Raw genomic sequence first — 25,179 nt, forward strand, 5'->3', positions numbered from 1 at the left:
TGTCATTTGAGGCGGGGAGAATAGTTGCGGATATGGGCGGGTAGATATATCATGGGAAGCTAGAAGGGTTACCGGTGGTGCTTGTGAATGTTTACGCACCAAACTGGGATGATGTGGAGTTTGCAAGACGGATGTTAGGGAAGATCCCGGATCTGGGTTCACACAAGTGGATCATAGATTACATAGAACATACAGTGCAGAAGGAGGCCATTCGGCCCATCGAGTCTGCACCGACCCACATTAATCCCTCACTTCCACCTTATCCCCGCAACCCAATAACCCCTCCCAACCCTTATGGACACTACGGGTAATTTAGCATGGCCAATCCACCTAACCTGCACGTCTTTGGACTGTGGGAGGAAACCGGAGCACCCGGAGGAAACCCACATAGATCGTGGGGGGTGGGGGGGGGGGGGGGGGGGGGGTGGGGGGGAAAGAGACTTCAATACGGTCATTGACCCAAGGCTGGGCCAGTAGCGTTCAAGGGCAGGCAGGGTGCAGGCAATGGTGAAGGAGCTAAAGGGGTTCATGGAACATGTGGGTGGGGCAGATCCATGGAGGTTTGGACGGCCAAGAGCGAAGGACGTCTCCTTCTTCTCACATGTACATAAAGCATACTCCCGGATCAACTTTTTTATTTTGAACAGGGCTTTACTGGCGGGGGTGGTTGACACCGAGTATTCGGCGATTGCTGTGTCGGGCCATGCCCTACATTGGGTGGACCTACAGGTGAGCAAGGAGGCTGGTCAGCGCCCACAATGGAGACTGGATGTAGGACTGTTAGCTGACGAGGGGGTGCGCGGGTAGGTGAGGGAATCCATCCAGAACTACCTGGAGATTAACGATACGGGAGAGGTCTCAGCAGCAATGGTTTGGGACGCACTGAAGGCAGTGGTCAGAGGGGAGCTGATTTTGATTCAGGCCCATAGGGAGAAGGAAGAGAGGGCAGAGACGGATAGATTGGTCGTGGAAATACTCCAGGTAGACAGGAGGTATGCGGAGGTCCCAGAGGTAGGATTACTGAAGGAATGACAGAAGCTACAGGTGGAATTTGGCTTGTTATCTACGGGGAAGGCGGTGGAGCAGTTGAGGAAGGGGGGGGGCAATATATGTATATGGAGAGATGGCTAGTAGAATGCTGGCACACCAGCTTGGGAAAATGGAGGCAGCTAGGGCGATAGGGAGAGTGAAGGACAGAGGAGGGAACACAACCTTGGACCTAGCAGGGGTCAATGGGGTGTTTAAGGAGTTTTACAGCAGGCTATACGAGTCAGAACCCCTAGCTGGAGTGGAAGGAATGAAGCAATTTCTGGGAGGGCTGGAGTTCCCCAAGGGTTGGTAGAAGGGCTGGGAGCCCCGATAGGGATTGAAGAAAGAGCAGATGGACTGGAGGCCATGCAGTCGGGCAAGGTCCCGAGACCAGTTGGTTACCCAGCAGGATTTTATAAAATGTTCTCCGAGATGCTGGGCCCACTGTTGGTGAGGACGTTTAACGAGGCAAGGGAGCGTGGTGTTCTTTGCCCGACAATGTCACAGGCCTCGATCTCACTGATCCTGAAGCGGGAGAAGGACCCTGAGCTATGCGGGTCTTACAGGCCGAGCTCCCCGTTGAATGTTGATGCCAAACTGTCAGCTAATATCTCGTCCTCAAAGATAGAAGACTGTGTCCTGGAGGTGATACAGGAAGACCAGACGGGGTTCAATAAGGGTAGGTAGTTAACGGCCAACCTTAGAAGGCTCTTGAAAAGAATCATGATGCCCCCAGAGAGAAAGGAGGTGGAGGTAGTGGTTGCAATGGACGCAGAGAAGGCCTTTGACCGGGTGGAATGGAACTATCTGTGGGAGGTGTTGGGGCGGTTAGGGTTTGGTCGGGGTTTCATCGACTGGGTCAGGCTGCTGTACCAGGCACCAAAGGCAAATGTTCGAATAAACTGGCTGACGTCGGGCTATTTTAGACTGCACCGGGGGACTAGGCAGGGATGCCTCCTCTCTCTGTTGCTGTTCGCTCTGGCCATTGAGCCACTGGCTATGGCGTTAAGAGCTTCCAGGGGCTGGAAGGGGTTGGTTCTGGTTGGGGTGGAACACAATGTCTCGCTATACGCTGACGACGTGCTCCTGTATGTTTCCGACCAGTTAGAGGGGATGGGAGAGATCATGAGGATTTTAGGGGAATTTGGCCGTTTTTCGGGGTACAAATTGAACCTGGGGAAAAGCATGATGTTTGTGATCCAGGCAAGGGGGCAGGAGAAGAGACGGGGAGAGCTGCCGTTCAGAGTGGTGGGACGTAGCTTCCGTTATTTAGGGATCCAGGTGGCACGAGTCATGGGGCTGTTACATAAACTAAACTTGACCCGGTTAGTGGAACAAATGAAACAGGACTTCCGAAGGTGGGATATGGTCCTGTTATCACTGGTGGGGAGGGTACAGACGGTGAAAATGACAGTCCTCCCAAGATTCCTGTTTGTTTTTCAGTGCCTCCCTATCTTTATCCCAAAGACCTTTTTCAAGCGGGTAAATAAGGTGATCTCCAGTTTTGTTTGGGCAGGTAAAACCCCGCGAGTGAAGAAGTTGATGCTGGAACGTGGCCGGGGATGGGGGGGGCGACAAACTTTAGCAACTATTACTCGGCAGCAAATATAGCCATGATTAGGAAGTGGGTAGTAGGGTAAGGGTCGGTGTGGGAGTGAGTAGAGACAACATCTTGTAAGGACACGAGTTTAGGGGCATTGATCATGGCACCTCTGCCGTTCCCACCGGCCCGGTACTCCACAAGTCCGGTGGTAGTGGCGGTCCTGCGAGTCTGGGGGCAGTGGAGGAAACATGCGAGAGTGGAGGCAGCATTGATTTTGGGCTCCAATCTGTAGCAACCATCGGTTTGCCCCAGGGAAACTAGATGGAGGGTTTTGGGGATGGCAGAGAGCACGGATCGGGAGGATGGGAGATTTGTTTATAGATGGGAGCTTCCCCGGTTTGAGGGAGTTAGAGGAGAGGTTTTAGTTGACGGGAGGGAATGGGTTTAGGTATCTGCAGATTCGGGACTTCTTGCGAAGGCAGGTTCCAACCTTCCCGCTCCGATCGCCACAGGGGATACAAGATAGGGTAATTTCTAGAGTATGGGTGGGAGAGGGGAAGGTCTCGGAATCTGTAAGGAACTCATGGAGTCAGAGGAAATGCAGACAGAGGAGCTAAACCAGAAATGGGAGGATGAGTTAGGGGGAGAGATGGAGGCTGGTCTCTGTGCGGATGCGCTAAGCAGGGTCAACATGTCCATATCATGCGCCAGGCTCAGCCTAAAACAATTTAAGGTCGTTCGCTGGGCACACATGATTGTGGCCCGGATTAGCAAGTTTTTTGGGAGAGAAGACAGGTGTGCAAGGTGTGCGGGAGGGCCAGCGAACCATGTCCACATGTTTTGGGTATGTTCGAAGCTTAGGGGATTCTGGCAGGGGTTTGCAGATGTCAAGTCCACGGTGTTAAAAACAAGGGTGGCAGCGAGTCCAGAGGTGGCGATTTTCGGAGTTTTGGAGGACCCGGGAGTCCAGGGGGCGAGAGAGGCCGATGTCTTGACCTTTGCCTCCCTGGTAGCCCGGAGACGGATACTATTAGCATGGAGGGACTCGAAGCTCCCGAAATCAGAGACCTGGCCAACTGACATGGCTGACTTTCTCAGTCTTGAGAAAATCAAGTTCGCCCTAAGAGGGTCAATGCTAGGGCTCGTCCAGAGGTGGCAGCCGCTTGTCGACTTCTTTAGAGAAAATCAACTGTCAGCAGAGATGGGGGGGGGTTAGTCTAGATTATTGTTCAAGGAAGGTGGGACCCGTGAGGGAGGTAGTGGGTTTTTGCACTATGTTTATAGTTGTTTGTATATGGTTTACTGTTACTGTTATAAAATCACGAATGCCTTAATAAAATATTTTATTTTTAAAAAAGGGTGAAAATGTTGCATTCTTAACAAAGGCACCCATCCACTCCCCAGTATGGATGCCAAATACTAAATGAACCATCCGTACAGACGCTCAACAAATGATAAGATGGGAGTTATGCAAAGGTTGTGTGAGATATATGTGGAGAATAAACACCAGAAAGGGGGTTGGATAGGGTGGACAGTGAGAGCCTTCTCCCGCGGATGGATATGGCTGGCACGAGGGGACATAACTTTAAACTGAGGGGTAATAGATATAGGGCAGAGGTCAGAGGTAGGTTCTTTACGCAAAGAGTAGTGAGGCCGTGGAATGCCCTACCTGCTACAGTAGTGAACTCGCCAACATTGAGGGCATTTAAAAGTTTATTAGATAAACATATGGATGATAATGGCATAGTGTAGGTTAGATGGCTTTTGTTTCGGTGCAACATCGTGGGCCGAAGGGCCTGTACTGCGCTGTATTGTTCTATAAAGTATCAGTAGGGCCACATGACCTGTAACTACAGAGCCATATTCTGTAACACTACATTTCACGAGAAAATGGAAGATAAAAAATTCCCGCATTAAATCACTAGGGCTAGAGATTTCACTCGTGATGGAGGCGGGAATGACGAAAACGTAGAATTTTTCGCAGTAAATTCTGATTTGCCGTGCCTTCCTGACGCCACACGATTATTGGGTGGTCATTTCACGAGTCAGGAAGAACTTGAGTCACAACACTGCACATGCCTCTTCTGAGGTCAGGGGTCACCATTATGGACCCCAACAAGAAATAAAATGTACTCTTTCCGCTCCTCTCTCTTTCTCTCTCTCTCCCCTCTCCCCCCACCCACCCACTTAGTCTCCTGTGCTGGTATGGGTATTTTGTAAGCCCTAAAGCACTTCATCGTGATTCACAAAACATAACCCTTGCCCGATCACATCTCTCGGAGCCAAACGTCTGGCAGAAGCGGGTTTCGGAGACGGGCTTTGGGGGCGGGCTCAAGTTTTGGAAGTTAGAAACGGGCCCAGCTCTCATTTCTTGAGCCCGAGAACAAAACCCGGCTCAGAGTGTTGTTTATTTTGCTTGGGGGGCGGAGAGAGAGAAGGTAAAGGATAAAAACAAAAATGAATACCTGAAAGCAAAATTATATGCTGCTGCACTATAATTTCTCAGATTTCATAGTATCCCTATAGTACAGGAGGCGGCGATTCGGCCCATCGAGTCTGTACTGAACCTCGGAAAGAGCACCCTACCTATGCCCACTTGCCCCACAATCCCCACCTAACCTACACATCTTTGAACACCAAGGGGCAATTTAGTATGGCCAATCCACGTAACCTGCACATCTTAGGACTGCGGAAGGAAACCGGAGCAGACGGAGGAAACCGACGCAGTGCGTGGTTAAGATCTGCAAAGCGCTTCCTGAGAGTGTGGCAGAGGCAGATTCATGTGTGGCTTGGCAAAAGGAATTGGCTAAACATCAGAAGGTAAAGAAGTACAGCATCATGGGGAAAGGGTGGGAAAGTGGAACAAACTGCATTGCTCTTGCAGAGAGCAGATGTGGACTCCATGGGCTGAATGCCCCCCCTCTGTGCTGCAACTTCACTCTGATGGGCCGAATTCTCCCAAGTCCCTGCTGGCAGGTGGGGTTGGGGGAAAAATTCAGCACGAGGTTCATAAATCGCTGGTGGGAATTTACAGCGGGATCCTCTGCTGGTGCCTGCTATGGAGGATGAGGAAACATGCTCGATGCTGGCGTGAAATGGCAGATGAAGGTCCGCCCACCCCACGCCCAATTCTCCTCGGCGCTGGGGGTGAAACACATTTGGAACTCCAGATGTCTGGACTCACCTGAACAATGCCTGGGGCTGCCTCCAGAGGTCAAAATGGAGGCTGACGGCACCCCTGGACGAGAACATCTACATGTGGAACTTCCGGATTCTGTGTCCTGGAGGGGGCCCAAATTCCAGCCTCAATATTCCTGGAGATCCACCTTGATTTTCAGGCGATCCACCTTGATTTTCAGGCGATCCACCTTCTTTCCTCAGCAGTGGACCAGTGATGTTGGTGCCTTTTCAATATGGTGCCCAGATAGGACGGCAGACTATGCGCCATCTGGTCTGTCCCACCACTGAATACAATGTAAAACACTTAGTTGCATAATTAATGAGGTCGGGGCTGGAAGACTTGGCATGTTTTCCCGCTGGCCCCTGCAGTGGGAAACACTTCACGTTCCCCCACGCCACTGGACTTAGTCCTCAGATGGGAGAATTTGCCCAATGCTTCTGTAATACCGCTGTGCTTTTTCTCCTGGGTGTTGCTTTCAGCAGTGATCTGAAAATAATCCTGGAGGATTGGAAATCCTAACTGATCACGATGTCAGGGCATCAACAGCACATTATCACCATGTTCCATGTCAAGTTTTAAACCAGACTTCTTCGCTTTGGAAGTTAGAGTTGCACAAAGTGCCATGAATGTAAACTGCTCCGTGAAAACTGTCTCAACTGAATTGATATGGTTTGTTGGTGGGTTGGAAATATATGTAGCTCTCCCTCCACTCCCCACCACCTAACTCTACACCAGTCTGAGCTACAGCATCACAATTTCATCCATCATGTGTTCATGCAAAACCATGAATGCAAAACCACAATCTTGCAGAATCTGAGCATTTGGTTAGTCTCATGCTAATCTTCACAAGTCATCAGGAGCAGCACATCTCCAGAGGAGAATTAAAGATCATTTGTTAAAAGCTGCAAGTTGTCGACCTACATTTAGATAGGAACACTTGGTCCCAGTAAAAGGTTACACTTTTAAAAATTGAAATCCCATGCCTCAAATGTGTGTCAATTAAAGCCTAGATTAATTTACAGGATCGACGAGAATGCACTTCTTCCTCTGTGAGATATGAAACTGGACTAAAAAACCCAGCAGCCAGTTTTTAAGGTGTGAATGTAAGATACAAACCAATTGCAAATTCAGATCAGAAAGTGCTTCAACAGCAACAATACAAAAAGTCACCTATTCACTAAATTAATCAAATTCTGGAAGGCATTCTGGGGACACAGCCTACCCATTGGTACTCGGGAGGCATTTAAAAGTCATTTACAATTCATGGACAAATCCTTGGACAGAAACCAATCTCCCCTCAATCAGATCAGTGGAATTCACATTGCGAGTATTCCCAACCCGGACTATCAGAGTATAACACAAGTTAGAAGATATAGAACATCCGCCATTGCTAAATAAAAACATTCAACTTGATGATATCACTGTCCAGTTGCATGATTACATACATCAGAGGAATTGGAATAATGCTTGGAGAATTTACTAATATTAGTCGTCGTTTCTGTGGTTTATAATTTTTGTGTGTAGCTTTTTACTGCCATTTACAATCACAGAATCGATTACATCATCAGCAATGCAAAGCTAACTCAAATGAGTGCTGCATGTCCTCGCAAGTGAACATTTTTGACTTGTGTTTGTGAAGATATATCAGATTAGGTCATTGCTGTAAACATACACGGCACATATCCAATGCTGGAGGGAGAGTCCATTCACCAGTCCCAACATTACCTGCTGATTATTCACCTGCAGTGGCAAGTCCAACGATTTATGGACTGGAAAACCAATTTAATTTGATCTGGATAATTTTTGTTGCCCACTTTCCCTAAATACCCAAAGATTGATGACGAATGCTGTCCACCCTATCTTTACTGCTTCACAAGGAATATGCACAATTCATAACCACGTTAAATGCTTTGGGCAGTGTCTTCAATCGACTGAGTCGCTGATTTGCCTTCAACAATACAAGTGGAAATCACAACATTCAACCCAAATGGTCCATGTTAGCATTTAACCGTTGTGCAAGCACAAATCACATTCACTTGTCCTTCTACTCTTACTACTTTGTCTACTGAGTCAATCTGATATTGAGGTTGACATCATTTCTGCCACTGCTGTGGAAATGAATCCAACCTCCTCCAGACTTTGTGCAGACATTTCTCTCATTCTCGGTTCTAAACCTCATTTTTTTGGTCCCATATTCTTGGCCCTTCAACTGGAAACAGTCTGATTGCATCCAGTCTGCTCCATCCTCTCAATTTTGAGCACCTCTGGAAGATCACCCAGGGGCGTCTGTGATGCTTACATTATATTACTTCATACCAGACTGCATCCTGGTAAATCGATGTTGCCTTTTTTTTTTTTTACTGTCATTAATGTTCAATAAACCTGTATGGCCCTAATTTCCTCTGACCTTTTGTAGCACCAGACCAGTCCTACTTTCATTTGGGGAATAATTACTGCTGTTATTTTTGAATCAAAATGCATCGCCTTAATTTTCGTGATACTGGATCCATCTGCCGCTTGCTTGCCCATTCCCCCATCTCATTAACATTCCACTGCTGCTCTCTTTGGTCTTTTGAAAGAAGCAGCTTTACCATCTAATTTGATACCATCTGCAAATTTTAACACTTGTTCCTCCAGGCTTTTATTCAAATCATAATGAATGGAGGTGACCCCAGAGCTGATGCCCAAGGGACACTAGTACCCATTTCCAATCGCTCTGGAAAGACTTCCCTTAACTTCCACTTCCTACTTCATAAGCTTTTCATCAGACATTTCCACTCTCCCCTTCCTGGTATTCAAATTGGCACAGGATGCATCACCGCAGAGAGACCTCACCATAATGTTAAGCAACTTCCATATCTCTTGTCCTTGCGGATGAAGATGGAGGGTCACCTCCTCTATCCAAAGGTTTTAAATGCTGATACTCACACAGAGCAGAACCTTTCAAAGTGTGCCTACCCCCTCCACATGGTCAACCACTAGTTCACACTTCACAGCAAACTTTAAATTCCATTTTTTATTTTAAAAAAGCATTTCACCAACAAGAGAAAAGGAAAAGGATATTGGAAAGAGAGAGGGGAGGACTTCTATCTTCTAACAAAACCTCCCTGACCCCTGTAATTTGGCTTAGCATCCCAGTTAAGTTTTAATGCAAAAAGGGACCAAAATGCAAGTTACAGCTTAATGTGGTTAGAAAGACCAGACTACCGGGCAAATGATCAGAATCAAATCATAATATTAATCCCCAGGAAAGGCTCAGACTATTTTTTTAAATGCACATCCTCCTTTAGAATGGCTGAATTAATTGAGTAATGAGGGTTTCAAGAGAATTAAAAATATATAAAAGAGCCTTTCACTTGTGAAAGACTGCAGTTCTACTGCAGACCAATATGCACAGGGTTCGACCTTCAGTGAATTTATATTGTGCAGACGCCTAGTTCCATTCCACAAAGGCTATGGTCAATTAGAGAGATGTGTGTTTTTAAAGCTCCCAGGAGAGTCTCATTTGAAATGTACGTGTGCACCAGGCTGTAGTTATACAGCTGCTGGTATGAAACTACCTCCCACGTCCTGCCGTCAGTGCTCTTGGGGATTCAATCAGCAGCCTGGCCCAAGTTATACTGCCAATGGTGCATCAGTAAAACTGCAATGGGGGAGTGGTGACGGAACTGCGCCCTTACTTATTAAAGCATTTACATTACAAACAAAATCTCTGGGCATACACCCATTTTCTAACATGGCTGTTGAGAAGAATGCATTGTTTGATTACAAATTCTATCAACTAAAAACAAGTGGGCTTTTGTTAAAGCCTTAGCATTTTAACCAGCATTTTGAATGGAACAGGACCGCGTTTCAGACACAGGTGTGTTTCCACAGTGTCAATGAACCCACACTGTATCCAGGAAAGTTTTGAAATCATATCAGATTGTTTACATTTATTTGCCCTTTGTAGTTCAAGATCATGGTTCTGTCGCAACTGCTCTGCACCCACACACTGCTGGCTGCAATTAGTAAGCAATTACTTTCAAAGTGTCACTTCTGAAATATATTTGGTGGAAATCCCCTGGATGATGTCACAATGTACGTATTATAAGACAAGTTCGGCTGCTCCTGATTAGCACAGTGCTTTAAATAAAACGTGCTGGCTGAACTTCAGTGAAAAGAAACCCACAACGTTTTGGACAGATAAGGTTCAGAATTCAGATTATTGTCTGCTATTCTAAAATCCAGCTCCTTAAGCAAGTGCTGGCTTGAAGTAGCTAGCCAAATAGTCTCAGTGCTCTGTGCTGTCCCCACAGTCCTGCAAATATTTTCCCTCTTTATCCTGTTGCTCGTTTTAGCCTTAGTTTACTTTATTCTTATTCTGTCACCTTTGCTCATGAGTCGCCAGGTATCTTTCTGATACCGCCATGTGGTTCAAGTCCAAGTAATGATTAATAATGCAACACACCATTTAGTAAGAGTTAAATCAACGCTCATTTATTACATACAGCAATTAATACTTATACAATAATCCTACTTCTAGACTACTACCGACCACTGAAGGCCAATACTTAACTTTGGAAATGGCACACCAGGTCAGGGAAACGAATGGTCTTTCGAATTGGTTCTGAGCCTGTGGGATTCAAAAGCTGGTACAAGTCGATAGTCAGGAGCGCCTATCTGGTAGCGATCGCTGGAGTAAGACTTACAGTTTTCTTGTAGAAGGGTCTTGAAGGTTGCGAGCAGGAAGAGAAGGTTAGATTTGAACTTGGCCCCTATTCTTATAGTCCCCAGGGGCTTCCCGCCTCTCGGGGTGGACCTTGTACCTGGTTCCAAGTGATTGGACTTGGTCCCAATCACTTGGTTCGATATGCTCCAATAATGGGGCAATTCCCTGATCAGGGGGTGGTTGTTTACCTTTCTTTGTGTTAGCCCCTGCTGGCGCCGAAAGGTCTGGGTCGGCTTTCAATTGCTAATTTGTAGCAATTGTTCCCGGGGATGGCTGATTAAAATGCAGATGGCTGGGTTGTTGTGATGTTGATGGCTGCAGGTATCGGTCTGGACTGACTTCCCCAGAGACGAATACACTGTTTTACCTGCAGCTGTCTGTTTGAGTCCTGTTGGCTGATTCAGCCTCTTTCGTTCGCCATTTTAAATCGGTGTTTGACCATTCTAAATCGGGAATCAGCCATTTTACGTGGCTACAATCCTATTCCCTTTTTAAAGTTCCGACTGAATCTGCTTCACTACCCCATCAGGCAGTGCATTCCTGCTCATTACAGCTTCCTCTAGTCGTTTAAGTATTATAGACGAGCAACATTTTTTTTTTTTGCAGGTTTGAGTTTTGCTTCATTGTGTGAAACAACATATCAAGTGACATTGGGGGTCATTTCGCTCGGTTAGCTGGACGGCTGATTGTGATGCAGAGCGACGCCAACAGCACAGGTTCAATTTCCATACTGGTTGAGGTTATCCATGAAGGCTCCGTCTTCTCAACCTTGCCATTTGCCCGAGGTGTGGTGACCCTCAGGTTAAGTCACCACCATTCAGCTGTCTCAAAAGAGGAGAGCAGCCTATGACCCTCAGAGACTCTGGTGACTTTCATATCAAATGACACCACTGTAGCTCAGAGGTTGACGTGAATCACAGTATGTGCACGATCCAATGGCCATGCCACGCTCGAAAAACGTGGCACAATGTGGCCAAATGAAGCCAGGAGATCCCGCTCCCGGGATCAACCTGGGTTGCAACGTGGTCTCGTGAGACATTGCAATGTAACTCCCTGTCCATTGTGGGCGGGATCACTTTTTGGCAAATCTACACATTAGAGCAAGACAGCTAGTCTCACTCTAATGTGCAGATTCCCAAGGTACCGGATGCTTTGGAATTCATCCCCTTTGCCTCAGAGACCACGGGTGAGCGCCGTTCAGCACTGGTTTCTGTAAAAGGGAACCAGGCAGAATGGCACTCATGGGAGCCTCCTAGGAGATTGGAGGCCCCCAGCTGCATGCAGGGTGGTGCCCTGGTACTGCTGGTGCAGGTGTTCTGGGCACTGCCAGGGTGTCAGGTTGGCACTGCCAAGGTGCCACACTGGCATTTTTTGCAAGCGTGCGATCGGGTCAAAGGTTCCCTGCGTGGCTGTTGGGGGCGGGGACCTCAGCCGCGCATTCCCCGCTGAGGCCCCTTGTAGAATGCGAGTCGTGTTGTTAGCGGTAGAATAAATAAAAACAAAAGGTATGCGTTTGGAGTAACTGCTGAACCACCTCTCTATATTTAAAAAATACAGGCAGAAGGCAATAAGCTGAGTTGAGAGTACAGCACGAAGTCTCCACATAATCAGAAAATAGATAGGTACATCAGTAATAATAGCAAAGTATTTTCAGCAGCCAAAAGAAGTATACACAGATAACAAGTACACTTCCATCAACCTGAGTGAGCATTCAATTTGAGAATATTAGCGGCAAACCAGGTTACACCAAGCTGACTTGGATATGTAAAACACATTTTCTATACTGCGGCACTATCATAGAACATTGGGATACAAAGCTCTTTGTGCACAGCTAACAGCAAATTATCACAGTGAAACTCAGCATTAAACAGGACAGTGTGTGAAAGATAAGTGCTATGTTGAGGCAATAGTGGACAGACTATGATATTAAATGCAATGGCGTTACATTAGCTAGCTACATTTTCAGATTCAAGGATAAACAAGCTTAGCAATATAAAAATAACTTACGTTTATAAAGCATAGCATCCAGAGAACTTCAACCAAAAAAGAGATAACGGATTCAGCTCAGAATTATTGGGGAAATGATCGAGTCCACCAACAGGAGGAAAAACCTGTCTAGCGCCAGTCCCGCTCTTATTCTTTGAATGTAATGGGGCCTATTTTGGAAGTGGCTGAGCCTGGTTCAAAAAGGCAGGTGGGTGGGTGGGAAAAGTGCAGCAAAGGAATTAAGAAGGTCCAATTATATACCACAGCTTTCTTCTGAAATTGCAAAACAAATCGTTTCTGCTCTTTTTCAAACTGTCCCACCCCTATCCACGACCAAACTCCGAATCAAACCATCACACAAAACCTCTCTATCTCCCAGATCAAAATTACACACAAGGCCAAATCAACCATTTTCTCATCACCGTTAGTATCCACATGCCCTTGATCCATCTTCCATTCCCAGAACAAAAGAAGAAACTACCTCTTAAGCTCCATCATCAGTACCCTCTCAAATCCCCTCTCTACAACCTGCAGCATCGTCTGACCACATCAGGATCTTCTGCCTTTTCATTACAGGGGCCAAAGCCAGCCTACGAGGATATGTCTGGAGTGCAAGGAAAATCGCAGATTCTTCCTCTGCCCTGCCTCTCCTTGCGTCCATGAAATGACAGGATTCATTGCCTCAATTTTGGGGACCGGAGTCTAATTTGTTACTTTACATTGTGTCCTCTGTACCCTTCCACTACTTTACAAACTGTTTTTATTCGCTACCTTGGCTCCCATCAGACTAATTTCATGAAGGAATGGCAAGTCAAAGCGGCGAGAAAAGATAAATCACCAAGAGGGACGGGTAATAAATTGTCTGGAACAACATTTCTGAACCTCATGTTATCGGTGCGCCATGGGTTCTAATGTCTTAGTAGAGTAATCTTTGAATAACTTTTTATTTTGCTCATCTTGCCTTGCACGCCAAACATGTTTTCGATTCTATTCTAGACGTGATTCTGACAAAGCGGAAGGAGAAATAAAACTGTTCATTTAACATAAAGAAGAAAAATCAGGCCTCAAAAATTAGGTCTTAAAACATTTACTTCATCGGAGTCTGTGCAGTGGCTGGCACCTCAAATAGCTGCCTATAGTGTGCATAGTTAGAAGGCAAAACAGCAGTCACCTAGAGAAGTGTGCTAAGGCAGACAGTGACTATTAAAAAGGTCTAATACACACATACAAATTACCCACTCAAAATCAGCCAAGTACCCTTTTTAAAAAAAAAAATCCAATCCATCTTATTCCTTTTGGACAAGGCACTTCACATAGCGAGAGCTACATGTCTTTCTGTTTTATTTATTCATACCACTCAAAACGATAATTAACTGTGGGTCGTAGAGCTGTTACTGACCTTGATCATCTCTGCAACATAACTCTCTGGCCCGGTGTATTCAGTAGAATCCTTGACTTTCACCAAGACAATAAAGCATAGATAATGCCACATGTTGTGCTCTTCCTTGATATGTTCCTCAAACGTTACTGTCTTGTTGTCAAATTTATCCCTTTCCAAGCCTAGAAGCAATAAATTAACTAATTACCAAACCTGAGACTAATTACATGTGTAGAACTGAAGTGTAAACAGAAACAGCTCGTCACTGTTCAGGCAGCAAGCTTCTGACTGAGAGGAGAATCCACGACTCGGAAGTCTATTCATTTACACGTGTTGAGAAATTTTACAATCAACGTAATGTGCAACTACTTTTTGAATAATTTGGAAGTCAACGTCGCTAAATCGTAATCAGTTAATGCCTTATTTAACAATACTCATCCGTTCTGTACTGTGGGATGTTGTGACATCTGCTCTTACACTAATAGAACCTACACTGCAAGTATCTGTTCTGGAAATTCTTGGACACTCAAATGTATCTCACAACATTGTTTTTCTTGTTCATTCTGAGCCTTCTCAAACAGCATAGTCACCTTCTATTGTATTCCCAATTTGTTCTCATTATCAATTGTTAAATGAGGTGGTGGTGAAAGAATGCCATATTGGTAAGATGGTAAAAGGTAGTGAACAACTAATACGTACAATTTGCATGTCTTTGTGTAATGGTCAGTTTCTTAACATTTAGAGCTCCTTTATCCTTAGAAAGACTTATTTTTGATCAAATAAATTGTTTCACTTTAAAAAGAAAGTAAACTTACTGGAATCTTAATAGCTCCTAGGATACTGCATTTACTAAAGTGGTGGTTTAGTGACATCAATCTGGTTTTTCCATTGACTGAAAATATTCCCCACTCCCGTCCACATCAGGCACGAATACTAACCACATATGAAGCAGGTAGTTTTCAGGACCTCTTCCTTCTTCTGCTTTTCACTCCTCAAGTCAGCAAAAGTGTCAATGATGACACCAAAGATCAAGTTAAGAACAATAATGATGACCATGAAGAAGAAGAGAAGGTCATAGATCACACGAGCAGCAAACAGTGGTTCCTGAAAAAAAAAAATGTGACAATCACCCAATGAATGTAGATATTCAGAATGGAGAATAAGTGCTTTGAAAGCCAGTTTGGTCCATTAAAATGGGACTTTTTTCCTATGTATAACTCGCATCCATGGGGTTGGCACATTGGACTAGTCTTCTCCATGTTTGTTTCAACACGAGCTAAGTTATGCACCCATAATATATCTGTTTTAAATGTCCTGAAAGCATATCTGAAACATCACAGGTGAACCCAGAAATTGGTTGGTCTTAGAAGACACAAACAATTAATTTCTGGTGTTTCAAACTGTTAATGAGTGTATTATGCACAAAACACAGGACTGCATTTATTTCCAAATTTCTTTTTTGTTTAAAATTTGGGTCACATTTTAAGTATCAAGATGTAAATATAGTGGAAAGGTGAATGACACAAGTTCAATCGGATACATTCATTGTCAGTTGTTTTTGTGGAGGTGCGGAAATATTTGACAATCACTGCAGTACATCAAATCCTCTCAGTCAGAAATTGATAAAATCTAACTGATCAGTAATCTACTGTGGATTGGATTGGCAACTAAAACATGAGCAGGTTAAAGCTAGAATGTTCCTGCATCCCTCCCACTGCCCTTTGTTTGGCCAGATAGTATCAGCGGCACGTAGTTAGTTATTGTCTGGTAGAAAGTACCTCTTTGGAAGGTTTCCTGAGCACATCTCCCACTCCTCCTCCACTTCGTAGCCCATGGCTGAGGACAGTAATGATACACATCAATAGGGTTTCGCAGGTATGCTCAGAGTCCTCTTCATTCTCAGAAAGCAACTCTGATGGGGAACAAGATGCAAGTGAGGTTTGTTCTTTAACATATGCTGTAGCCAAACCCAAAATTAACAGGGACATCAATGCAGGGCTTGCTAGCCAATGTTCTGCCTCAGTACATTGCCTTGTCCCACTTCCTAAATATATTGGATTGCAACCAAGATTACCCTACCGTTACTTTCCACGGAGTAAAGTGTTGAACAGTTCTCTCCATTGCCCAGTCGGCATACATCAGCAGTCAGGAACTCTTCTGCCATTGATGCAGCATCGTCTAAACAAATACAACAGAAGGGAAAACAGACATAAAATGCCACTTTTGTTTGCAGAGATTGAGATTCATTTCCAATTTATTTTTAACGCTGGCAAAGAGGCCGGCCAGCGTTCACATTGGGTTCCCTGCCTTGTACAGCAACCTTTCCATCATTGCTGATCTAGATTTTCATAGTCCCAAAATTAATAATGGGCATATTAATTTAACCTAGTAACTTCAATGCCAGTCAGTGGATCAAGTCAATACACAATCAACAGGGTTACCCTCAAAGGAAAATGACAACACTCGTTAGACAGGATCAGATAGTATCCCCATATTTGTCCCTATTTTAGGCCACATCTAAAGCATTTCGGTTTGCATGGTTTTTCATTCAAACTTTGTGAACAAGAAATGAAGTTAGATCAAGTTCTTTAAAATATCAGAATTTACACCCCATTCACACCACTGGTGTTCCATTAACAGGTTACACTATTACATTAGCTTCTTTCAGTAATTCTTTAAATTGTTGCTATCTTCTTTTTTTTTTTTTAATTTAGAGTACCTAATTCTTTCTTTGAGGGATAATTTAGCGTGGCCAATCTACCTACCCTACACATCTTTAGGTTGTGGGAGTGAGACCCACGCAGACACGGGGAGAATGTGCAAACTCCACACGGACAGTGACTCGGGGCCGGGATCTAATCCGGGTCCTCGGCATGAGACAGCAGTGCTAACCATTGTACCAAGCTAAATTATCCCTTAAAGAAAGAATTAGGTACTCCAAATTTTAAAAAAAGATAGCAACAATTTAACGAATTACTGAAAGAAGCTAATGTAACAGTGTAACCTGTTAATGGAACACCAGTGGTGTGAATAGGGGCTGGTTTAGCACAGGGCTAAATAGCTGGCTTTTAAAGCAGACCAAGGCAGGCCAGCAGCACGGTTCAATTCCCGTACCAACCTCCCCGAACAGGCGCCGGAATGTGGCGACTAGGGGCTTTTCACAGTAACTTCATTTGAAGCCTACTTGTGACAAGAAGCGATTTTCATTTTTCAATTTATTTCACCATCGTGACACTCCCCGTCTTATTACCTCCATCACGAAAGGTGGGCAGAGGTAATGCTTTTGCCTCATTTTGTTAGTCTGGTTGTGAAGAATATATCTCAAAAACTGATGGTCAGATTTCAACAAAACTTGAAACACAGATAGGGTATAGAGGTTTTTGACAAAAGGTGAAGATCTAGTTTCTGGAAAATTTAAATATCCATTAACATTAAGAGATGAGGGAAACTTTTTTTTAAAAGTGGTGTTGTTTTATTTAAAATGTTGTGAATTGTCTCAGCTGCTTTGGTGGAATTTCTCATAGCTGTCAATATGTTGAGCAGAGTTTTCAAAGCAGGTCATTGTTCGTGGACTGACCAAAACCTCCTCAGTCAGATGGAAGCTCTTCATAAAAATATCCATTAACAAGTTTAAATTTGATAAGGTCAATGCGTGTCCCCAACCACAACTCCTGCCCCTATTTGTGTGCAGTCGATTTAAAAGTCACCAGGAGCAGACATCCATGGAGTTAAACAAGGGGTATCGCACTGAAAAGGTCTATCGCAACATCAATCACTTGTTCAAAAGGATTCAATTAAAGACAGTAGTGCACTTTTTTTTACAAATGTTAACCAAACAGAATTGTTAGCATTTCATAGGTCTCCGAGTGTCCAGTGAAAAAGGGAGCTTTCCCCACTCTGGAATTGAAGTTCAGGTAAGTTCAGAGGGCTGGGGTCAAACCTGGATGAAATGCAGCATTTCTCTGAAATGGAGACTGTTCAGCAGGACATGTATACAGGTCCAAATGACTATTGTGACTGGAGTAAACTCTGAGCTCTTTGAAACAGGTTGGAGTAGACTTTTAAAAGACAAACAGCACGATTCAACCAAAAGATTTCGGAGTGTAATTTTGAACAAGTTTGGTGGGGTGTCTCTCGCTGGCTTTTTGGGTGAGATTCACACTGCTATTCAACCACACTTAAGTCATTTTTTGGGGCCTTGAGGAGTGTTTCCCTGGTTCAGCCCAAATTTGTTCAACACTGGGAAGCTGAACACACCGACGAGAATGGCTCCTCGGAAGTGGGGCTGCCATTTTGTTAGGGGGCCCCGATCTCCAAGTGATCTTGAAGGTCCCCATGGGCAATGCCACCCCGCTGCACAGAAGTGAGTGGGGCCCCCCCTCTTTAAGCCGCCCCACAATCCCTTTCAAGCCCCCCCCCTTTCAGGACCCTCATCCCTAAGCCCCCAATCTTTATGAGGTTTCTTCCATCACCCTCCACATCCCCCATTGCATGGGCATGGTCCCCCTCAGACTCTTGGCAGTGCCACCAGGGAACCCTGGCAATGTCTCCCAGGCACCTTGCTGGTGGGAGAGTGGCAGTGCCAAGGTGCCCAGTTGGTGGGGCCAGCCTGCCCAGTCCCTGATCACCCAGGGGTTTCCAATGGCCTGGGAAACCCCTCAGGTGCCGTTAGGCTGGTCCACGTTTGTGTGGACCAGTACACAGCATCTGGTCCGTGCCTCGCTGGGGAGGCCGTTAGTTCCCAGGCACAGGGTGAATCCGACATATTGGCGCAGACATATTTAAATCAGCCTAATGGCTCGCAAGAGGCCTCTCAGGGATTCAACGGCCTCATAGTGTCACCAAGTTGGGCGTGACGAGGCGGGTAAATCACGCCCCCAAGTCTCACAGGTCTTGAAAAGGCATGGTGGCACATTCTTTCTGGAGCTATTGTTGCCGGGGTTCTGCATATTTCCCAGCCTCTCTTTCTTGGATAAAAGAATTTCAAAATTAGAGGGCAGTTTCAATCACATGATGAATGGCCACTGATAGACAAACGTGATGGTCTTTCATCGCTAAGGAGTTTCAGTCACATGGTCAAAAGCCATTAATAGACAATAGAAGGCAGATAGTTGTCGTTGGTACTTTATTGAAGATATTCAGTTTACATAGCCCTCTGTTGTTACATGGCAGACCTGGAGTCAAATAATCTGAGAGTTTATTGTCCATGTGTTTTGGAGTAAGCCTGGAAAGTTAACAGGTATGAAATTCCACAGAACGCTGTTTCGGCATGTCAATTCAAGCGAGGCCCTTGCCTATTAGAACCCAATTAGCAAATTTTCAGAAAGCCTGTTCGACTATTGAAGTTGCAAATGCTAGGTTACTCTCAACAGCCAGCTTAAAATTCATCAGGGTTCATTTAAGGAATACAGCTGTTAATATGTAATATCTTCAGGCCCATATTGGCATGACAATATAGAGGGGTAAACTCTTACCAATGTTGGCACTTCCAATCTTCAATTGTTTTCGAGAAGATGTGGAGACGGGCGTTGAACTGGGGTGGGCACAGTAAGAAGTCGTATAGCACCAGGTTAAAGTCTGATATGTTTGTTTCGAATCACTAGGTCTGAAGAAGGAGCTGTGCTCCGAAAGCTAGTGATTCCAAACAAACCTGTTGGACTTTAACCTGGTGTTGTAAGACTTCTTACTGTTTTAGAGAAGCCATTGTGATTTATTCACTTACTACTTTGTAATATACATGCATAACATACCCAGCATTGAGTAACAAGTGTGATTATCCCATTGGCTACAGCTAATAAACAGAAAGTGAACCGGAGATTTGTTAGATGCAGTTGGATTATCCCCAAAAGCATTGAAGACCTTTCACTGGCAAAATCACTTCATATTAGGGCACACTAATCATCTCATCTTTCATGCAATTTCCCAGTATCTATGGTGCAACAGTACATGTGGTTGTTAAAAAATGGTCATCCAAGTTAGCTGGAGATTGGTGGTTGAAATGGATTGAAAGTGCCATTAATAAGATTTGCATCAACACTTCCCCAAGTGTGTTTTTTTTTAACCTTTTCCCTGGTTTTGTTTTTTGTTTGATTCCTCTTAGGTGGTCAGGAGCTTTTACATCAATTATTGCAGCATTGCCACTTCCTTTGTGTCCTACGCAATAGTCGCATAACGGAATTCCCCCTGGGAATCCCATACACTTGCTTTCTTGAGGAAGAGGAGGAGACAAAGGGACGGAGGAGGACACAGCAAGCAGTTACACCAGAGGAGGAACTGTAGGCACCTCATCATCACTCCAGCCTAAAACAAGCAGAGGTCTGCTTTCCTGGAATTGTCCCAAGAATGAGATGGAGGGTGCAAGGAAGGAAGGAGGATAGGGAGGAAAGGAGGAAAGGGAGGAAAGGAGGAAAGGTAGGAAAAGGGGGAGGGAGGGAAGAAAGGAGGGAGGGAAGAAAGGAGGGAGGGAGTGAAGGAAAAAAGGGAGGGGTGGAGGGAAGGAAAAGAGGGAGGGAAGGAAGAAAAAGAGGGAGCGAGGGAGATAGGGAAAAGAGGGAGGGAACGGAAAGAGGGGAGGGAAGGAAAGGAAAGAGGGAGGGAGGGAAGGAAAGGAAAGTGGAGGGAAGGAGGGAAAAATGGGAAGGATGGAGGGACACAGAGTGTGGGCAAAACACCAGGGAGGGTGGTTGGAGATTCTGGGACGTGGGGAAGACTCGACGAGTAATATCCCCAATGTGTGCAGCTGTAATCCTTTCTGCTCCAAAACTCAGCCACATGTTCAGTATTTTTAAAATAAGTTTAAAGAACCCAATTATTTTTTTCCAATTAAGGGGCAATTTAGAGTGGTCACCTACCCTGCACATCTTTGGGTTGTGGGGGTGAAACCCACGCAGACACTGGGAGAATGTGCAAACTCCACACAGACGGTGACCCGGGGCCGGGATTGAACCCGGGTCCTCAGCGCTGTAGACTGCAGTGCTAACCACTGCGCCGCCGTGCTGCCCCCACTAGTTCAGTATTGTCTGTGGCTGTGTCAGTCACTCCAGATCATGCCTCATGCTTATTTTAAGCATGCTACACAGTCCTGTCCTCAGTGACAGCCATTCTTCATATTCACCTATTGCATCAAAACATCCACTGTCTGAGCTGCCTGCTGCACCTGTATTCCCCTTCATTGCTTTTCTACCTGGCACTTCATTCTGTTGACCACTTCTGAAGAGAGAAACTTCTTTCCAATGCCTAGATGTGGGAAAACTTACAACATTGTGTAGGACTAACCAGCAGTAGGTACATTCATGTTTCTGCAACAAAAGCAGAAAATACTGGACAATCCCAGCAGATTTGACAGCATCTGTGGAGAGAAGGGAGCTAATGTTTTGAGTCTGGATGACTGTTTCTGAAGTTCAATTAGATTGGGGCAGCGTGGTAGCACAGTGGTTAGCACAGTTGCTTCACAGCTCCAGGGTCCCAGGTTCGATTCCCCGCTGAGTCACTGTCTGTGCGTAGTCTGCACGTTCTCCCAGTGTCTGCGTGGGTTTCCTCTGGGTGCTCCGGTTTCCTCCCACAGTCCAAAGATGTGCAGGTTAGGTGGATTGGCCATGCTAAATTGCCCTTGGAAAGAGCACACTGCTCAAGCCCACAACTCCACCCTATCCCCGTAATCCAGCAACCTCACCTAACCTTTTTTTGGGATACTAAGGGCTTTTGCAGACTCGATGGGCCAAATGGCGTCCTTCTGCACTGTAAATTCTATGAGATCTATTCTATTCTATGAGATCACTGCTAACCTATACCTCAACTTCATTTACTTTGCTCAACAAAAATCTATTGATGACAGTTTTGAACATTTACCTCAGCGTCCAGGGCCTTTGTTGGGGGGTCAGAGAGAAAGCTTTCCAGATTTTTATAATGGCTACAGCTTCATGATCATGCCCAATTGTTTTGGGACTTTTCCATCAGAGGAACTTGGTTTTCTCCATCTATCTAATTGAGTCCCTTTACCATATTACCCTCTGTTATTCCAGCCTGCAATTTTATAAATTCATGAAATACAAGTCAATGTATGCCCCCTGCCCTAAAAAATGTAATTCTGCCTATAAAAGTTTTTTCTTCAATTCATTTTTTACGGGATGTGGGATTCACTGACTAGGCCAGCATTTGTTGCCCATCGCTAATTGCCCTTGAGAAAGTGGTGGTGAGCTGCATTCTTTTTAAAAATAAAAAAAATTTCGAGCGCCCAATTATTATTATTATTTTTTCCAATTTAGGGCAATTCAGTGTGGTCAATCCACCTAACCTGCACATCTTTGGGTTGTGGGGGTGAAACCCACGTAAACATAGGAAGAATGTGCAAACTCCACACGGACAGTGACCCAGGGCCGCGATTCAAACTAGAGTCCTCAGCACCGTAGGCTGATGTGAGCTGCATTCTTGAACTGCTGCAGTAAACATGATGTAGGTACACTCACAGTGCTATTAGGGAGGGAGTTCCAGGACTTTGACCCAGCGACAGTGAACGAACGGCAATATATTTCCAAGTGAGGGCAGAGAGTGACTGTAGCGGAACTTCCAGATGGTGTTCCCATGTACCTGCTTGCCCTTGTCCTTTTGATGGTAGCGGTATGGATTTAGAAAGTGCTGCCTAAGGAGTCTTGGTGTGCTTCTGCAATGCATCTTGTAGATGGTATACACTGCTGTTACTGCATGTCGGTGGTGGAGGGTCGATGGCGGAAGGAGTGAATGTTTGTGGGAGGGGTGCAAACAAGCAGGTTGCTTTGTCCTGGATGGTGTCTAGCTTCTTGAGTGTTGTTGGGAGTTGCACTCATCCAGGCAAGTGGGGAGTGTTCCATCACACTCCTGACTTGTGCCTTGTAGGTGGTGGACAGGCTTTGGGCAGTCAGGAGGTGAGTTACTTGCTGCAGAATTCCTAGCCTCTGACCTGCTCTTGTTGCCACAGTATTTATATGGCTAGTGCAGTTCAGTTTCTGGTCAATGGAAACCCCCAGGATGTTGATAGTTGGGGATTCAGTGATCGTGATGCCATTGAATGTCAATGGTATGGTTTGATTCTCTCTTATTGGAGATGGTCATTGCCTGGCACTTATGTGGCACAAGGGGTACTTGCCGCTCAGCAAAAGCCTGGAAATTGTCCAGGTCTTGCTGCATTTGCACTTGGGCTGCTTCAGTCTCTTGAGCCGTTATGAATGGTGCTGAACAAATCAGCGAACATCCCCACATCTGACCTTATGTTGAAAGGAAGGTCATTCTGAGGAATTTCTGCAGTGATGCCCCGGGCCTGAGGTGGCTTACCTCCAACAACCACAACCATCTTCCTTTGTGCTAGGTATGAGTCCACCCTGTGGAGAGTTTTCCCCCCTGATTCCCATTAACTCAGTTTAGCTCGGGCTCCTTGATGTCATACTCGGTCAAATGCTGCCTTGATGTCAAGGGTAAACACTCTCATCTCTGGAGTTCATCTCTGTTACTCATGTTGAACCAAGGTTGTAATGAGGTCTGATACCTGCAGAACCCAAACTGAGCGTTTGTGAGCAGGTTATTGCAAACTAAGCGCTGTTTAATAGCGCTGCTGATGACAAGTTCTTCCCCGTTAATTTTGGGGTCAACGAGAATGTTTCCATGTGCTTTTAGGAGACCCAGGATTCCCTAGTGTGGGAGGACTTTCTGGCTGATCACATACAAGTTGTCATCAACTCCAAAAGCTTGTATTCAATTCTGTAAAACTCTAAAGCCGTCTCGTTGAAGGAACAACAGAATTGAAGAAAGTATTTGATGATTCACCCAATCAAACCTAATCCTCGAAGTTTTGGAGAATGATACTCTTGCCTAAACTCTCACAGATTGTAGCTCAACCTTTATTACTGACCTTGAGATTCAAACAAAGCACTTCAGTGGGCCAACATGGTTGTACATTAACAAACACAAACGTCAGATAATATCATTCGGTCTCTTCAAAATATATGATACGTGTAATGCACTCTTTGTCCCTTAGTGCGTTGGAGCTTGAATTATGGATGTAATTATTCAAATGTATATGTAGTTGGACAACATAACCAAAATTGACAATGACCACTGCAGTGATGTCCTTGGGGGATGTCTTTACCACCACTGCAGTGCTTCTCTTATTCTTCTTCCAGTCTTGTGTATCTATACTCTTCAGTAAAAACTGTGTAGCTCAGGTCAACTTGGCACCAGAAGCCTTTCGATTGATAATAATGTTTGAGACATTAAACAGTAATTAAACTCAATTACGCATTTTATAGAGGACCTCCCCGATTGATAATTGAGCTTTATTATGCCCATTCCATTTTGCGTGCTTTAATCTATAAATAAATAATTCAGTCCGAGTGGGTTTCAAAGATGTGCAGGTTAGGTGCATTGGCTATACTAAATTGCCACTTAATTGGAAAAAAAATTAATTGGGGCCTCTAAATTTATTTAAAAAAAATAATTCAGTTAATTTTGGACTGTAAAAGCTTTGTTCTGCATTTGAATTCTGCTGTACTGAGTTGATTGAAATCTATTATCAGTCAACGTGAAGTTCAGCAGGAGTGCTGCACTGGGGTCACTGTCAACTTGCACTGTGTACTATTTTCAAGGGTATGTAAAGTCTTTAGTCTATGAAAGAACAGGAGCAGGCTATTAAGTTTCTTGAGCCTGTTCCACCTTTCAATTAGATTATGGAAGATAATTCCATTTACTACATCCACCTTTGATCCATATTGATATCCATGCCTAATAAAAATCTCGATCTTAGTCTTGAAAATGTCAATTATTCCAGCATCCATAGTTTTTTTGGGAGCGATGGGGAGGTGGGAAGGAGGTTCCAAATTTTCACTCTTCTTCGAGGTGAAGAAATGCTTTCTGATTAAACTCCAAATTTGCGGCAGTTTTCATTTTAAAACTGGATTTTTAAAAAATAACTTAAGTGTACCCAATTCATTTTAGTGTGGCCAATCCACCAACCCTGCACATCTTTTGGATTGTGGGGGTGAAACCCACGCAAGCACGGGAAGAACGTGCAAACTCCAGATGGACCGTGACCCAGGGCCGGGATCGAACCTGGGACCTCGGTACTGTGAGGCAGCAGTTCTAGCCACTGCACCACCGTGCTGCCCCTTAAAACTGGATGTAACAGACCAAACAAATCATTTCAACGCATCTCCCCTATGAAATCCATTTCTCATTTTAAACACCCTGATTATCTATTTCAACCTTCCAAACTCAGGGTGTGCAAGCCAACTTTATGCAACATGGGCTGAGAATTTTATGCCCTGCAATCAATTTGGTGAATCTGTTGCTATAACCTCTCTAAGGCAAAATCTATCTTTCCCGAG

At 44.9% G+C, this 25,179-nt stretch overlaps 1 protein-coding gene across 5 annotated transcripts in view; it reads right to left on the reverse strand.

Annotated features, from left to right (window-relative positions):
* The window catches only part of itpr1b (inositol 1,4,5-trisphosphate receptor, type 1b), a 731,378-nt gene that overhangs the window by 124,726 nt on the left and 581,473 nt on the right, over positions 1-25,179 (reverse strand). For all 5 annotated transcript variants that reach the window (XM_072472138.1, XM_072472140.1, XM_072472139.1 and 2 more), the window contains 4 exons: positions 15,908-16,006; positions 15,607-15,740; positions 14,767-14,932; positions 13,850-14,010 (listed from right to left, as the gene is read on the reverse strand). In XM_072472138.1, coding sequence (XP_072328239.1) covers positions 13,850-14,010; positions 14,767-14,932; positions 15,607-15,740; positions 15,908-16,006 — 560 coding nt within the window. The remainder of the gene's footprint in view (positions 1-13,849; positions 14,011-14,766; positions 14,933-15,606; positions 15,741-15,907; positions 16,007-25,179) is intronic.

The sequence above is a fragment of the Scyliorhinus torazame genome, chromosome 13 (assembly GCF_047496885.1).
Source record: "Scyliorhinus torazame isolate Kashiwa2021f chromosome 13, sScyTor2.1, whole genome shotgun sequence".
Taxonomy (NCBI): domain Eukaryota; kingdom Metazoa; phylum Chordata; class Chondrichthyes; order Carcharhiniformes; family Scyliorhinidae; genus Scyliorhinus; species Scyliorhinus torazame.